This window comes from Callorhinus ursinus, unplaced genomic scaffold (genome assembly GCF_003265705.2).
Source record: "Callorhinus ursinus isolate GAN/ISIS: 27379988/994484 unplaced genomic scaffold, GSC_fseal_2.0 scaffold16, whole genome shotgun sequence".
Classification (NCBI taxonomy): domain Eukaryota; kingdom Metazoa; phylum Chordata; class Mammalia; order Carnivora; family Otariidae; genus Callorhinus; species Callorhinus ursinus.
The window spans coordinates 19,209,222-19,227,887 of record NW_027397078.1 but is presented as its reverse complement, the minus strand read 5'-3'; the positions used below and the strand labels follow the sequence as shown (position 1 = coordinate 19,227,887).

At 36.5% G+C, this 18,666-nt stretch overlaps 1 protein-coding gene across 1 annotated transcript in view; it reads left to right on the top strand.

Moving 5' to 3' along the window:
• The window catches only part of IL1RAPL1 (interleukin 1 receptor accessory protein like 1), a 1,391,691-nt gene that overhangs the window by 808,590 nt on the left and 564,435 nt on the right, over positions 1–18,666 (top strand). Inside the window, exon 5 of the mRNA XM_073902198.1 lies at positions 7,996–8,149. Within this exon, the coding sequence (XP_073758299.1) occupies positions 7,996–8,149 (154 nt within the window). The remainder of the gene's footprint in view (positions 1–7,995; positions 8,150–18,666) is intronic.

Here is an 18,666-nt window from a genome sequence, read left to right as displayed (position 1 = left end):
CATTTGGGAACCACGGCAACAGGCCCCTCCCCCAGAAGATCAGCAACAACAGCCAGCCAAGACCAAGTTTACTGATCAATGAGAAGGGCAGAACTCCAGAGCTAGGGGAATACTGCACGTAGAATCCATGGCTTTTTCCCCCGATTCTTTAGTCTTTCAAAGTTAATTTTTTTAATTTTCTTTTTCTTTTTTTTTTTAATTTTTCTTTTTCCTTTTTTCAACCAACATATTATCAATCCTTTTTTTTTAAGATTTTATTTATTTATTTGGCAGAGAGAAACACAGGGAACACAAGCAGGGGGAGTAGAAGAGGGAGAATCAGGCTTCCCGCTGAGCAGGGAGCCCAGTGTGGGCTCATGAGCTGAGCCAAAGGCAGACGCTCTAATGACTGAGCTACCCAGGTGCCCCTATCCATCCCTTTTTAAAAATCTTTTTTTCATTTTTAGAGTCATTTTCTATCCCTCCAGAGTAGTTAACTTTATTTTTGGTATATATATACAAGTTGTTCTCTCTTTAAAATTTTGGGATACAGTTTCTTCTAACAGACCAAAATATACCCTAAATCTCTAGTGTATGGCTTTGTTCTTTTCTCCTGCCTGATCACATTCTCTCCCTTTTTTTTTTTAAATTTCTCTTCTTTCTTTTTTCAACCAACTTCTTATCATCAATTCCGTATATAAAATCTTTTATAGTTTTCTTTTTTAAAATTTTTTTAAAGATTTTATTCATTTATTTGACATACAGAGAGAGAGACAGAGTGAGCACAAGCAGGGGGAGTGGCAGGCAGAGGCAGAGGGAGAAGCAGGATCCCCACAGAGAAGGGGGAGCCCAATGTGGGATTCGATGCCAGGACCCCGGGATCATGACCCGAGCCGAAGGCAGTCACCCAACCAACTTTTTTTTTTATTGTTATGTTTAAAATCTTTTATAATTTTCATCTTTAAAGTCATATTCCATCCCTTCATGATATTTACCCTTATTTTTATACATATATAAGCTTTTCTTTCTTTAAAATTTTGGGAGGCACTTTCTTCTAACAAACTAAAATAAGCCCAAACTCTAGTGTGTGGCACTGATCTATTCACCAACCTGATCATATTTAATCGTATTCTTTTTTTTACCTTTTTATTTTCCTTTTTTTTTTCTTTTTTCTTTCGCTTTCTTTTCCCCTGCTTTCGGGTCTCTTCTGATTTATTTAGTGTATATTTTTCTGGGGTTGTTCTTACCCTGTTACCATTTTGTTCTCTCATTCATCTATTCTCCTCTGGACCAAATGACAAGATGGAAAAAAATCACCTCAAGAAAAGAAAAGTGGCAGTACTGACTGACAGGGACCTAATCAATATGGACATTAGTAAGATGTCAGAACTAGAGTTCAGAATGATGATTTTAACCATACTAGCTGGACTTGAAAAAAACATGGAAGATATTAGAGAAACTCATTCTGGAGAAATAAAAGAACTAAAATCTAACTAAGTGAAAATCAAAAAGGCTATTAATGAGGTACAATAAAAAATGGAGGCTCTCATTGCTAGGGTAAATGAGACAGAAGAGAGAATTAGTGATATAGAAGACCAAATGATGAAAAATAAAGAAGCTGAGAAAAAGAGAGATAAACAACTACTGGATCACGAGGGCAGAATTCGAGAGCTAAGTGATACCATAAGATGAAACAATATTAGAATAATTGGGATCCCAGAAGAAGAAAGAGAGGGCCGGAAGGTATATTGGAGCAAATTATAGCAGAGAACTTCCCTAATTTGGGGAAGGAAACAGGCATCAAAATCCAGGACGCACAGAAAATCGCCCTCAAAATCAATAAAAATAGGACAACACCCTGACATCTAATAGTAAAACTTACGAGTCTCAGAGACAAAGAGAAAATTCTGAAAGCAGCTCGGGAGAAGAGATATGTAACCTCCAATGGTGGAAACATAAGACTGGCAACAGACCTATCCACAGAGATGTGGCAGACCAGAAAGGACTGGCATGATATATTCAGAGCACTAAACGAGAAAAATATGCAGCCAAGAATACTATATCCAGCTAGGCTGTCATTGAAAATAGAAGGAGAGATAAAAAGCTTCCAGGACAAACAAAAAATAAGGAATTTGCAAACACAAAACCAGCCCTCCAAGAAATATTGAAAGGGGTCCTCTAAGCAAAGAGAGAGCCTAAAAGTAACATAGACCAGAAAGGAACAGAGACAATATACAGTAACAGTCACCTTACATGTAATACAGTGGCACTAAATTCATATCTTTCAATAGTTACCCTGAATGTAAATGGGCTAAATGGCCCAATCAAAAGACACAGGGTATCAGATTGGATAAAAAAACAAGACCCATCGATATGCTGCCTGCAAGAGACTCATTTTAGACTTAAAGACACCTCCAGGTTGAAAGTGAGGGGGTAGAAAACCATTTACCATGCTAATGGACACCGAAAGAAAGCTGGGGTGGCAATCCTTATATCAGACAAATTAGATTTTAAACCAAAGACTATAATAAGAGATGAGGAAGGACATTATATCCTACTTAAAGGGTCTATCCAACAAGAAGATCTAACAATTGTAAATATCTATGCCCCTAACATGGGAACAGCCAATTATATAAGCCAATTAATAACAAAAGCAAAGAAACACGTTGACAACAGTACAATAGTAGGGAACTTGAACACCCCCCTCACTGAAATGGAGATATCATCTAAGCAAAAGATCAACAAGGAAATAAAGACTTTAAATGACACACTGGACCAAATGTACTTCACAGATATATTTAGAACATTCCATCCCAAAGCAACAGAATACACATTCTTCTCTAGTGCCCATGGAACATTCTCCAGAATAGATCACATCCTAGGTCACAAATCAGGTCTCAACTGGTACCAAAAGATTGGGATCATTCCCTGCATATTTTCAGACCACAATGCTTTGAAACTAGAACTCAAACACAAGAGGAAAGTCGGCAAGAACTTAAATACATGGAGGCTAAAGAACATCCTACTAAAGAATGAATGGGTCAACCAGGAAATTAAAGAAGAATTTAAAAAATCAATGGAAACAAATGAAAATGAAAACACAACTGTTCAAAATCGTTTGGATACAGCAAAGGTGGTCTGAAAGGAAAGTATATAGCAATACAAGCCTTTCTCAAGAAGCAAGAAAGGTCTCAAATACACAACCTAACCCTACACGTAAAGGAGCTGGAGAAAGAACAGTAAATAAAGCCTAAACCCAGCAGGAGAAGAGAAATAGTAAAGATCAGAGCAGAAATCAATGAACTAGAAACCAAAAGAACAGTAGAACAGATCAACGAAACTAGGAGCTGGTTCTTTGAAAGAATTAACAAGATTGATAAACTCCTGGCCAGACTTATCAAAAAGAAAAGAGAAATGACCCAAATCCACAAAATCATGAATGAAAGAGGAGAGATCACAACCAACACCAAAGAAATACAAACAATGATAAGAACATATTATGAGCAACTCTATGCCAGCAAATTAGATAATCTGGAAGAAATGGGTGCATTCCTAGAGATGTATAAACTACCAAAACTGAACCAGGAAGAAATAGAAAACCTGAACAGACCCATAACCACTAAGGAAATTGAAGCAGTCACCAAAAATCTCCCAACAAACAAGAGGTTAGGGCCAGATGGCTTCCCAGGGGAATTCTACCAAACGTTTAAAGAAGAATTAATACTATTCTTCTGAAACTGTTCCAAAAAATAGAAATGAAAGGAAAACTTCCAAAATCATTTTATGAGGACAGCATTACCTTGATCCCAAAACCAGACCAAGACCCCATCAAAAAGGAGAACTAGAGACCAATATCCTTGAATAACATGGATGCAAAAATTCTCACCAAAATACTAGCCAATAGGATCCGACAGTACATTAAAAGGATTATGCACCACGACCAAGTGGGATTTATACCTGGGCTGCAAGTTTGGTTCAACATCTGCAAATCAATCAGTGTGATGCAATACATTAATAAAAGAAAGAACAAGAACCATATGATCCTCTCAATAGATGCAGAAAAAGGATTTGACAAAGTACAGCATCGTTTCTTGGTCAAAATGCTTCAGAATGTAGGGATAGAGGGTACATACCTCAGTATCATAAACACCATCTATGAAAAACCCACAGTGAATATCATTCTCAATGGGGAAAAACAGAGCTTTCCCCCTAAAGTCAGGAACACGGCAGGGATGCCCATTATCACCACAGGTAGTCAACATAGTCCTAGCCACAGCAATCAGACAACAAAAAGAAATAAAAAGCATCCGAATCGGCAAAGAAGAAGTCAAACTCTCATTCTTTGTAGATGATATGATGCTTTATGTGGAAAACACAAAAGACTGCACCCCAAAACTGCTAGAACTCATACAGGAATTCAGTCAAGTGGCAGGATATAAATCAATGCACAGAAATCAGTGGCATTCCTATAACCCAACAACAAGACAGAAGAAAGAGAAATTAAGGAGTCGATCCCATTTACAATTGCACCCCAAACGATAAGATACCTAGGAATAAATCTAACCAAAGAGGCAAAGAATCTGTACTCAGAAAACTATAAAATACTCATGAAAGATATTGAGGAACATACAAAGAAATGGAAAAACATTACATGCTCATGGATTGGAAGAACAAATATTGTGAAGATGTCAATGCTACCTAGAGCAATCTACACATTTAGTGCAATCCCTATCAAAATATCATCAACTTTTTTCAAAGAAATGGAACAAATAATCTGAAAATTTGTTTGGAACCAGAAAAGACCCTGAATAGCCAGAGGAATGTTGAAAAAGAAAAGCAAAGCTGGTGACATCACAATTCCGGACTTCAAGCTCTATTACAGAGCTGTAATCATCAAGACAATATGGTACTGGCACAAAAACAGACACATAGATCAATGGAACAGAATAGAGAGCCCAGAAATGGACCCTCAACTCTATGGTCAACTAATCTTCAACAAAGCAGGAAAGAATGTCCAGTGGAAAAAAGACAGTCTCTTCCACAAATGGTGTTGGGAAAATTGGACAGCCACATGCAGAAGAATGAAACTGGACCATTTCCTTACACCACACACAAAAATAGACTCCAAATGGATGAAAGACCTAAATGTGAGACAGGAGTCCATCAAAATCCTAAAGGAGAACACAGGCAGCTACCTCTTGGACCTCAGCCGCAGCAACTTCTTCCTAGAAACATCGCCAAAGGCAAGGGAAGCAAGGGCAAAAATGAACTATTGGGACTTCATCAAGATAAAAAGCTTTTGCACAGCAAAAGAAACAGTCAACCAAACCAAAAGACAACCGACAGAATGGGAGAAGATATTTGCAAATGACATATCAGATAAAGGGCTAGTATTCAAAATCTGTAAAGAACTTCTCAAACTCAACACCCAAAGAACAAATGATCCAATCAAGAAATGGGCAGAAGACATGAACAGACATTTTTCCAAAGAAGACATCCAAATGGCCAACAGAGACATGAAAAAGTGCTCAACATCACTCGGCATCAGGGAAATCCAAATCAAAACCTCAGTGAGATACCACCTCACACCAGTCAGAATGGCTACAATTAACAAGTCAGGAAACGACAGATGTTGGCAGGGATGCGGAGAAAGGGGAACCCTCTTACACTGTTGGTGGGAATGCAAGCTGGTGCAGCCACTCTGGAAAACAGTATGGAGGTTCCTCAAAAAGTTGAAAATAGAGCGACCCTACGACCCAGCAACTGCACTACTGGGTATTTACCCCAAGGGTACAAATGTAATGATCTGAATGGATATGTGCACCCTGATGTTGATAACAGCAATATCCACAATAGCCAAACTATGGAAAGAGCCAAGATGTCCATTGACAGATGAATGGATAAAGAAGATGTGGTATACACACACACACACACACACACACACACACACACACACACACACACACACAATGGAATATTATGCAGCCATCAAAAGGAATGAAATCTTGCTATTTGCAACGATGTGGGCGGAACTGCAGTGTATTATGCTGAGCGAAATAAGTCAATCAGAGAAAGACATGTATCATGATCTCACTGATATGAGGAATTCTTAATCTCAGGAACAAACGAGGGTTGCTGGAGTGGTGGGGGTTGGGAGAGATGGGGAGGCTGGGTGATAGACATTGGGGAGGTTACGTGCTATAGTGAGCGCTGTGAATTTTGTAAGACTGTTGAGTCACAGTTCTGTACCTCTGAAACAAATAATGTATGTTAAAAAAAAAAGATAGTAGGAAGGGAAAATTGAAGGGGGGAAATCAGAGGGTGAGACGAACCATAAGAGACTGTGGACTCTGAGAAACAAACTGGGGGTTCTAGAGGGGTTGGGGTGGGGGGATGGGTTAGCCTGGTGATGGGTATTAAAAAGGGCACGTATTGAATGGAGTACTGAGTGTTATATGCAAACAATGAATCATGGAACACTACATCAAAAACTAATGATGTAATGTATGGTGATTAACATAATATAATAAAATTTAAAAAAAGAAAAGACTATCTCTAGTAGAGTGATGGGAGTAGATGCAGTATGTATGGAACTTGAAAGTCTTGCAACAATCCAAATTATTTTTCCATAGTCAAGACGGTATATATTCAGTGTTCAGTATATTACTTTTGCAATTATGACAGTTTATGCAACTAATATGAGGATATGAGATGTATTTTTTGGTCTGAAATAACTGGATACCTGTCTCCCATGTACATGAAGGCATTGAACCACATAATCAAAATAATAGTCCGGAAAAATTTAATTTGCCAAAAAATATTTTTAGAAATAATACTACCTCTGAACAGTGTCAAAGGCCTTAAAGCTATTTTGTCCTCATGGCATTGATTTCAAACCTGGCTAAAGGAAATAGACCTCTGTTTTGGCAGAAAGCCAGAACCAATGAGCCAACATCATTATAATCCAAAGCTTAATTTAGAGGCCATAGTTTGATAGACCCATAATTTGATAGACCCATCAACAATGAAAATAGGTATTTCTGGTCCTGTGAAGACTTTGTATATAAATGTTGGCCAGGGCGCCTGGGTGGCTCAGATGGTTATGCGTCTGCCTTTGGCTCAGGTCATGATCCCAGGGTCTTGGGATCGAGTCTCGCATCAGGCTCCCTGCTCCTTGGGAGCCTGCTTCTCCCTCTGCTTCTTTCTTTCTCTCTCTCTCTCTCTCTCTGTCTCTCATGAATAAATAAATAAAAATTTTAAAAAATGTTGGCCATTTCTTTCACAAACTGTAGAATGTACATGCTATAAAGAGATAGAATTTTTTCTAAATGTAGTATTAAAAGATTTAAAATATTGAAATAGAAGCATTTTCTGCTACAGAATTAATTTTCTACTTTACACTAAAATAATATATCATATTTTATGCTATCGGTATCAAGTATCAAGATGGTTAATTTCACAGTCATCAAATGTGGAGTATTTGCTTCTAATAATGATGTTAGGAGTAATCTTAACAAGTGTCCCTTTTTTATATCTTCTAAATCAATATATATCTGATTTAGAGATACTAATCTTAGAAGTTAATAAACTGACTTTTGCTAGGGGTGCCTGGGTGGCTTAGTCAGTCAAGCATCTGACTCTTGATTTTGGCTCGGGTCATGATCTCTCAGTCCTGAAATTGAGCCCAGTGCAGAGCCTCATGTGAAGCCTCCTTAGGATTCTCTCTCCCACCTCCCTTTGCCCCTCCCCCACACATGCACCTGCCCACGCTCACTCGCTCTCTCTCTCTCTCTAAGAGAAAAAAAAAAGTGACTCTTGCTACAAAAAACTCTTTTCAAATTGAGGTACCTGATTTCCAGGAGATGTGGAGAAGGTATGAAAATTTTTAGAATTAATCCTAAACTCTTTAGCCCTTTAAAAGACAACTTTAGAAGCTTTTGGGTTAGTTATTTAAAATACTTTTCTCTGTTTCTCATTTATTATGCTTACTACAGAAATTCTGTGTTTTTCGTGCAGGAATGTAGGACAAAAACATGGAGGCCAAGTATTGTATTCAAAAGAGATACACTGCTTATAAGAGAAGTCAGAGAAGATGACATTGGAAATTACACCTGTGAATTAAAATATGGAGGCTTTGTTGTGAGAAGAACTACTGAATTAACTGTTACAGGTAATCATAGCCTTCAATATTTCATTTGCAAGTAACGAAACTACCATTTTAGGTTTACTTTTTGTGCTGCATATTGAGTTTTTCAAATCTATGCAGTGAAATAAGTACTTAACTAAATGCTGAGTGGATTCCTATAAGGTTAAATTTATTCTTCCTTGCTTATAAGTCATGTTGTGCTGAAATGCATTTGAAAGGTCAGAGAAAATATGCTTAGGGAATTATAAAAATGTTAGCTTTTGGAAAGTACTTGAAATAGTTTACATCTTCAGAAAATTATGCTTATATTTTGTAATGGTATCATTTTTGGAAACATTTTCTAAGGTGTTGAAATAGAATATTTGAAATCTACCTCTGTCTTCTGGTCTTGCTCCAAATTAGAAAAATTACTATTTTATTGATTTTTCACTCTATAAATCTGATATATATTTTCTCATGAACTTGATAATAACATAATTGCAGGGGCAATAATTGAATAATTGCATGAGATGCAGTGAATGGTGTCATTCCTGTCTCTGGTTGCTAAGGTAGAAGGGCATGAGAACAAGATTCAGAACTCTTTCTATAATCATGAACCTACAGCTCACTAGTCACATGACCTTATTGGAATCACCACAACCTTCACAATATCAGTTTCTTCATGTATAAAATGGCAATGATAAAATTTGCCTTGTATAGTTCATAGGAGTTTTGGAAGGATCTAATGAGGTATCGTAAGCTGAATGAGATCAGTTTGTATAATACAGAATTATATCCAAGTGTACATTTTGGTCATTTTATGTCATGTAACATATTGTTTTCATACCTTTTTTTACTTTATAGTTTGCATCTCTAAAAGTGTTCTAAGAGGGGAAAAAGGTGGGGGAGAAACAAGGGCAGTATTAGGGAGTTAGCGACATTGTTCTCATCTTACTGAGATTCTTCTTGGTGACTTTTTGCACAATCATATTTATGAAATATATACAAATAAGTTGAAAAGGATATCATATACTTTAAAGAGATTTTCATTTGTTCACTGATTTACTTAATATAGTTTTCCTGTATATGAGAAGTGTTTTGTGGTAGTCACCTTCATCTTATAATAATTGTCTTTTCTTTCAAACTTTGAAATTATGATATATTTAGATTTAAAAACTACAATTCAATTTCAAGAAATCCATTTGATGAATAGTAATTATTCTGATCTAAAGAAAATTTTGTTAAATAAATAAGGTACTCTTTGGTAATGCCTTTGATAAATATTAGACTCAGTAAATAATTGCCACTTGCAATATATCATATATTTAATTAGTAAACATGCATTCAGTCTTGCATTATGTACATATGGTATGCATGTGTGTGATTTATAAGTAGTTTGGTTTTCAGATTTGCTGTGTTTGATAGGTCTCTGTGTAGAAAATTACATTTAAAACTTTATCACTTTACCTCCCTGTCTTTTTCATGGAACAGTGAAAAATATAATTGTTTATACTTGGGTCTTCTTTACAATAAGCATTGAGGTTTTATTATTTATTTATTTTTTGCTTTCAATCTATATTGAAGTAGATTTTCCAAGAGTAGGTTTAGAGACAAAGGAATTTAAAAATATACTAAAAAAATCTATTCCATAAAGAATATAGAATATACTCCTAGTCTTTATTCTTTGGAGTATAGAGCTAATCCTTGCTAAGCACATTTCTTCCCTTTCTAGAAACATTAGAATACTAAACCACTATCTAGTAAGAGGTGATGCAAAAAATCTCACAGAGACTAGAAACTGGGTCCCAAATGGTAAAATGACTTAAATGAGGCTATTTTGTATAACCAATAATAGAATTATTTTCTTTTAAATGCTACCCAGGGCAACTATATTTTCCTAACTTCATTTCTCCAAAAATATCTCCTTTTCTTTACTTGAAAAGAAGGAATAATTATTCTTTATTATCTAAGAGGAAGTAGGTGAAAGTTTTCATTCAACTGATTATCCTGAATACCTCTAATTTAAGCGGCCTTACCTGTGACATTGATTTGGGCATATAAGTTATAAAGCCAAGTTTCGTATATATATGAAATTTTGGGTGAATGGGAGAGATCCATGACTAATAATTTGAAATGATATGTATTAGAATACATTTTAGGTATTAATAAGTCTATTGGGAAGATCTCTTGTTTTGTAACCTTGCCTTAGTGTGACTCTAAATTTGGCCTGTGGCCAATTTAAACAACTCTTAGAACCCAAATTATATCTTACTAAATCCGCAAAGGTGGGAAGTTCTCTGGATGATAATTAACCAGTGTTTTGTATCTTGATTTTCTGCATATCGTGATCATATTGTATTTGATGTAAATATTATGGAAGGTATGATATCATTTCATTTTGTGGATCTGCGTTAGCTGATGACAAACATTTGAGGTGTGTTAGAACGTGTTTCTTTAAAATCAAGAATTCTATATGTGAAGAGAAAAGGAAATTTCTAGATAAATAAAGTGGCTAAATGTGCAGGCAATATTGTGAGCTTTTATGGGAGATCCTTCACTTATTAAAAGTGTGTCTATTTAAGTGAAGTAGTGCTTCAGGAAAACAGATTACAGTGCGCCTGGGTGGCTCGGTTGCTTAAGTGTCTGACTTCGGCTCAGGTCATGATCCTAGAGTCCTGGGATCCCTGCTAGGCGGGGAGTCTGCTTGTCCCTCTCCCTCTGCCTCTCTCTTTTCTCTCTCTGTCTCCCTTCCTCTCTTTCTGAAATAAAATCTTTTTTAAAAATTAAACAAATAAAGGAAAACAGATCACAGTGAAAAAATAATAAACCTGCTCATCACTGTTGGTATACTTTCAACATTATTTTTTTTAATTTAAGATGTTTCGGCATCATCTGTCGCCTCCACCCTCTTCTCTAAGGCTCACCCACACAGAAGTTTTTACTGTTCTCCAAATATCCTCCCTCTGGGCCCTTACTCCTGGGGTGTTCCTTTGGAATGCTTTTCCTTGCACATTGTACAAGGCTGATTCTTACTCTTCCTTCAAGGCACAGCTAAAATGTTCCCTTTGTTTGGAGGCATGTAGTTCTTCATGCCTTTGTAGCACTTTTAGAATCCCGTTTGCAGCACCTACCATATTGCATTGTCGCTGTTGACACTCCTGTCCTTCCACGAGAATGTGAGCTACTTACAGTCAAAGGAATGTCTTCTTTTTAATAAGCATTTTATTTGACACCACTTTTACATTTACAGAACTTATAAAGACAGTAGAGAGAGATCCCATATACCCCACAACTAGTTTTCCCTGTTATTAACACCTAACATTAGTATGGCACATTTATTACCATTAATGAATCACTACCAATAAATTATCAACTACAGTCCATATTTTATTCGGATTTCCTTAGCTTTATGCCTAATAGTCCTTTTTTTTGTTGCAGGATCGCGTCCAGGATAGCGCATTACATTTAATTTTCATGTCTCTTTAGGCTCCTTTTGGTTGTGACTGTTTCTGACTTCTCTCATTTTTGATGATCTTGACAATTTCAAGGAGTACTGGCCATGTATTTTGTAGAATGTCCTTCGACTGTGATGTATTGGATATTTTTCTCCTGATTGGACTTAAGTTATATGTTTTTGGAAGATCACAGAGGTCAAATCACATATTAGCATTCTCTCAGGGTGACCTACCTCCACTGATGCTGACCTTTAATCACCTGCGGGAGCGTTTGTCAGCTTTTGCTGCTGCAGCGTTAGTCGTTGCCCCTCTTTTCCACGCTTCGGTCTTCGGAAGGAAGTCATGATCTGCAGTTCACATTTAAGGAATGAGGAGTTATGCCCTCACGTCTCTGAAGGCTGAGTATCTACATAAATTATTTGGAATTTTTCTCTATCTCCACATTTATCTACTTATTCACTTATTTACCTATATTAATATGGACTCCTGGGTATTTATTTTATACTTTGGTTTGTAAACCAACATCACGTTATTTATTTTGTGGCTCAAATTGTTGCAGCTTTGGCCCTTAGGAGCTCTTTTAGTGGACTTCTTTGTCCCTCTGATATACCCCTACTGTGTGTGTGTGTGTGTGTGTGTGCACGTATACACACTTCCTTATTCATGGGCCCTATAAGGTGTTCCAGGACTATTTGTGTATTTCCTGCTCAAGTCATAGAATCAGCTATTTCTTCCAAAGAGCCCTTGTTGCTTTTATTAGAGAATGATGCTAGAAACTAAGATCTGGGCATCAGAGGTACTCATTGCTACTGGAGTATAGTTGCTTCTAAGACCTCTCAGTTGACAGAGCAAGGACATATGTGTGTACTACTCCAGGTATTTACACATCTATAAATGCTACTATATGTACCCATCTGTATCTATATTAAACTAAACATGAATTCATACTGGAGATATCTCTGACTCTACTCCATTACCATAAGGATCATTCTAGCCTCTTCCCCTTGCTTACCTATATAACCTCCCTAATAGTGAGAAACCTGCTTCCCACCATCTTTCATTCATTTACTTAATTGTTCACTTCCAGTACGGATGTATAATGAGATCAGAATTATTGGCCTGTACTCCTGTGAGAAGCAACTTTATCAAATAGAGCATAATGCTTATGTACAATTTATTTTGCCTTTAGTCTTACAGACTCTATTCATTTGCAGAGTTACTTAGGTCAGCTCCTCCCCCCCCAACCACTTCACTGAAGCTGTGTCACATATTTGTGATAAAGTTTGGTTGTTTTATCACATTCTGCATTCCATCCTGAGATCTTCCATCCTCCTAAATGACGTCTTTACACATTTGCATACTTTAAAATTTGTAGGGGAAAAGAAATACTTTTCCCTCTACGCCTCTGAGTTTTTGGCTGAGACTCCTTGTAATAAAAGACAGATTAACAAGAGAAAAACAAGTAGAAATTTATTACCATGACTACCTAATACATACATGGAAGATACCCAGAGAAACTGAACACCTCCTTGAGATGGCCCACGCCACCCCCTTAAATACCATCTTCAGTTAAAAACAAAAGATTGGGTGGGGGGGCTGTCATAGGAGGTTACCAGGAAAAGCATGGTTAACAAGGGTAAGTCTTAGTCCATGCCTTCCTTCTCCAATGACAGGAGTCTCTGGACATTTAGAGTCATCCTTCTCTTCTTGGTACAGAGAGACACCCTTACAAATGGATATTTCCCTTATAAGTGTAAATTTCCCATACAAAAACGTAACTCCTACTTTTTTTCACAGCTTCTCTTATGTGTGCAGTTTCTCAAAATAATCCTTAGAACAAAGAGACATATTTTGTGGTGACATATCCTGGTACCATGCATGCCCACCTTTGAAACTTCCCGAAGAAGTTTCACAGTCCAGAAGCTGAGTTAGGAGGTTGCTCCATACCTTAACAAGCCAATCTTAGTCCTGAGAATAGGGTAGTTCAGTTTAAGAGTTGTGTCTTTTTTCCGGAGGTGGTGTTGCAGGTGAACTCCCAAAGTTAGGTCTATTTAGTGCGAGCAGTTAGGTATTTAATAAGAGGCATTTCCATGGAAACAAAAGAAAAACAAAGGTTAAAGATTAGACCATATTAGAAACCTAGTTTCTGAGTTTTGAGGGCAACAAATTGAGGTTTTTAGATGTTGGACTCAGAGGATCTTTTTGGTTTTTGTGGTTAAAAAAAAAACAGCTGTCAAAATTTACCATTTAACCATATTTAAGTGTACATTTTAGTGGAATTAAGTGCATTCACATTTTTGTGTAACCATCACCACCATCTATCTCTAGAACTTCTTCATCTTTCTGAACTGAAACTCTTTACCCATTAAACAGTAAGTCTCCATTCCTTCCTTCCCCCAGCCCCTGGCAACCATCACTGTATCTTCTGTAAGTATGAATCTGACCATTCTAGGTACCTCAAATAAGTGGCATTATTTGTCCTTGTTTATATGACTTATTTCCCTTGGCATAATTTATGCCTTCAGGGTTCACCAGTGATAGCCCATTTCTTTCTATCACTCAGTAGTTTTTCACTGTATGGCCGTACTGTGGTTTGTCCACTCATCTATTGTTGATGTAAAAGTTGGGTATTCCTCCTTTCTGACGGCTGAGTAATATTCCATTGTATATATGGACCACATCTTCTTTATCCATTCATCTGTTGAAGGGCATCTTGGCTCTTTCCACAGTTTGGCTATAGCGAACATTGCTGCTATGACCACTGGGGTGCATGTGCCCCTTCTTTTCACTACATCTGTGACTTTGGGGTAAATACCCAGGAGTGCAATTGCTGGGTCATAGGGTAGCTCTCTTTTTAATTTTTTGAGGTACCTCCACACTGTTTTCCAAAGTGGCTGTAACAACTTGCATTCCCACCAGCAGTGTAAGAGGGTTCCCCTTTCTCCACAACCTCTCCAACGTTTGTTGTTTCTTTCCCTGTCCATTTTTGCCATTCTAACTGGTGTAAGGTGGTATCTCAGTGTGGTTTTGATTTGAATTTCCCTGATGGCCAAAGATGATGAACATTTTTTCATGGGTCTGTTAGCCATTTGTGTGTGTTCTTTGGAGAAGTGTCTGTTCATGTCTTCTGCCCATTTTTTGACTTGATTATTTGTTTCTTGGGTGTTGAGTTTGAGAAGTTCTTTATAGATCTTGGAAATCAGTGCTTTGTCTGTAGTGTCATTTGCAAATATCTTCTCCCATTCTGTGGGTTGCCTCTTTGTTTTGTTGACTGTTTCCTTTGCTGTGCAGAAGCTTTTTATCTTGAGGAAGTCCCAAAAGTTTATTTTTGCTTTTTAAACATAGTTATTTTAAATTCCCTGTATGAAAACTCCATTATCTGTGTCACATCTGAGTTTGGTTCTGATGATTGCTTATGGAGTTTATGGCTCCAGGGGTTGCTGCTCCAAGTAAGCAGATCCCCCCTGTGATTCTCTTGATTTACCTGTTTTTCCAGTTTTGAGGGTATTGGCCCTGAAACTTCAGTTGTCTCAGAGTTTCAAGAAGAGTTTTTTGGTTTCCAGTTTTTTCCCCAGCTTTTTCTTGTTGTAATAAGGAGAGTTATGGCTTCCAAGCTATTTACATGTGGAAGCTTAAAGATAAAAATAAAGGACTGAATTTTCCTACTAAGATTGCTCCATATTAGCTTTTAACATGTCATGCAATCTATCTAAGGTTTGTTTTATTATTGATTCCATATTCCATAATATTAGCTTCTTTTTCTGGACAAAATGGATAGGTCTTTATTGGAAAATATCTTTGTTTTTTTGGAGATATGTCTATTTTGATTTCAATCATTGAAGTATAATATGCAAAAGATCCTATATAAAGCTGTGTAGCATTCTATTACACACCTCTTTTCTATTTCTGTTTTTTGAAATGTATCATTTACTTGTGTTTATGTACAGTTTTTTATCCTACTAAAAAATCCCGAATTCAGCCCATCTTCCTTCTCTTTTTTATTTTCTTTAATAGTGAAATGTAACTAAGTACACAAAATATAAACATGCAGCTAATTAGCATGCTATCAAATGAACCCACCTAGGTGAAGAAACCGAACCTTATAGGCATGCCCAGAAGCCCTCTGTATAGCCTTCTAAATATAAGCCCTTTCTTTCATGGCACCGGTTATGTTACTGCCGTTGTGGTTTTTAGGGCATATGTTTTCTTGTCTTTTAAGATGTACCAGCTCATAGTTCATGCCTAAGCAATATACCTAAAATTTTGCCTGTTCTTGAAACTTATAAATTTGGACCTACACATTTTATATTCTGTTGTGTTTCACTTTTTCAACTTCAGCTTTTGTTTTAAACATTCATCCCTGTGCAGTCCCACTATGGGTTATTTACCGAAAGAATACAAGAACACTACTTCAACGGGGTACATGCACCCCTATGTTTATAGCAGCATTCTTTACAATAGCCCAGTTATGGAAGCAGCCCAAGTGTCCATCAATTGAGGAATGGATAAAGAAGATGCAGTATATATATGCAATGGAGTATTATTCAGCTCTAACGAAAGAATGAAATCCTGCCATTTGCATTGACATGGATGGAGCTAGAGAGTGTAATGCTAAGCAAAATAAGTTAGAGAAAGACAAATACCATATGATTTCCCTCATATGTGGAATTAAGAAACAAGCAAAAAAAAAAAACAAAGGGAAAAAATTGTGGTGGGGAGAGAATCAAAGCAAGAAACAGATTCTTTTTAAAATATTTACTGATCTGAGAGAGAGCATGAGCAGGGGGAGGGGGAGAGGGAGAGGAAGCCGACTCCCAGCTGAGCAGGGAGCCCATCAAGGGGCTCAATCCCAGGACCCCAGGATCATGACCTGAGCTGACTGTGCCACCCAAACGCCCCAGACTCTTAATTATAGAGAACAAACTGATTACCAGAGAGGAGCTGGGAGGAGAATGGGCTGAATAGGTGATAGGAATTAAGGAGTGCACTTGTCATGAGGAGCACAGAGTGATCTATGAAACTGTTGAATTACTACATTGTACACCTGAAACTTGTATAATGCTGTGTTAACTAACTGGAATTGAAACAAAACCTTTAAAATTTTTTAAAAAGTCATCCATGTTACAGATAAATTTATCTGACATTTATTCATTACTTTTATGCATAGTATTGTTATATGAATATCTCACAATTTATTGATAGACATTTGGGGTTTTCATTTTTTGTTAATGTAAGTAATATTGCCATTAATCATCTTGTAAGCATAAACACACACACACACACACACACGCACACACACACATTTTTCATTGTGCATAATAGTTGGCATTTTGTAGGACTTTTACCTAGGAGTGGATTTGCTTATTCAGAGTATGTATATTTTTAAAGTTACTAGATATTGTTTGGGCTGCTTTGGGTAATGGGCCTACCCCAACTAAATTAAATGAGAGAAGGAGGGGAGTAGTACTCCAAAGAAAAGTTGAGGTGACAGAAGAAGATGAAAAATGTTCAAGGATTATAAAGAATATAAACAGGAGATGTCCACTACTTCTAAACAGTATGATTTCTTAAAAATTGTAAAATGTGGTTTGATATTCCTAAAATTCTGTTGTGGGTAGTATAACAATTTTCTTTACTTCAGTACTGCTAAAAATTTAAAATGAGTCGGACCATTTGAAAAGCCATTTAATTTCTAGGGCTAAATCATAGGATGAAGTAATGGTAAGAAAACAGATTGTGAAAATGTTACATCAAGAAAAAAAATTTACCCATAAAATGCAGGAATCAGCAAGAACAGTGAAGAAGTGAAGAAAAGAAAACTGACTTGAAAAAAGGAAAAAGAATGAAGTGATTGCTACAAGGTAATGGTTTTAGTAGCATTTTTATACTTGGTGTAACATTTTTAACAGAGTTAATGTAGCAATATATTTAAACTACTTTCCAATCAACCAGAGGTTGAAAATATGCTCTCAAAAAGTACATCTTCCTCCTCTTTTTATGGATGAGGAAGCTGAGCAAAGAAAGGTCAAGTGGCTTTATCAAAAAGCATCATGGTGACAAATTTAGGAATAAAACTTAATTTCCTGAACTTCAGTTTATGATTTACTCTGCTGGATAATTAATAGCAAGGCACTGTATTTTTCATATTAGCTCTGGTAATCACTATGAAAGATTTATCATTTAAGTTCAACTGAAACACATTTTACTATGAGACCTTTAATTCTGCCACTGATGTAATTAAATGGTGCATTTGTAGCTTCGCCTGTGGGTTTAGTGATTTTTTTTTCTTTAAAAAATGGTATCTTTTATCTTCCCTTTTAAAATACTATTTTTATTGACATTTTTCAGAGTCAAGTTCTTTATGACTGTAACCTAATAAGCATTGATGAAATTGATAACAAGAATTCCCGGCTTGCCTTTGTGTGTTTAGTAATGCGCTAGAACTAATACCCACAACAACCATCACATATATTACTTTTGATTAAATGGAACATGTTACAGATAGCCTTAGCTGTTTTTATGCGTAAACGTGTCATATTTTGCAACTCAAAAATCATTTCAATTAATTCAAACTTTTGAATTGAAAGAGATTAAAGCTGATCAATATAGTGAGACTGAGTTTAATCATTTTGGCTGTCCAATCTTGATGTGGAATTCAGTCCCTAGAGCAAAAGACCTCTCTTATGAATTTTTCTAATGATAACTCTCCTGACACTAATTACCTTAATTTATTGTTTAATCTCTCACTATATTGAATGAATTGCCAAACTGTATTAATCAAGCAAATGTTTAATGTCAAGACATGATAACTGAATAAAAAGCATTATGTTCTACTCTTAAGTAGAAAATGTCATAGAATATTTCAGAATATATCAGTAGCAAGGTTGGGATGTGCCATTTCTGGCCATCGGGAAAAGAAGACATTATTCCTTTGGATGACTTCCATCAATGTCAGCAATAATAAGCATTAGTAATGAGAATAGTTAATACTATTTACTATGTGCCAGGATCTAAGTTCTTATTTATAACCACTCACTTAATCCACATAACCTCAATTTGCTCACCCTTTAAAACTTTTCAAGTGCTTTCTGTGTACGAGGTATTCTT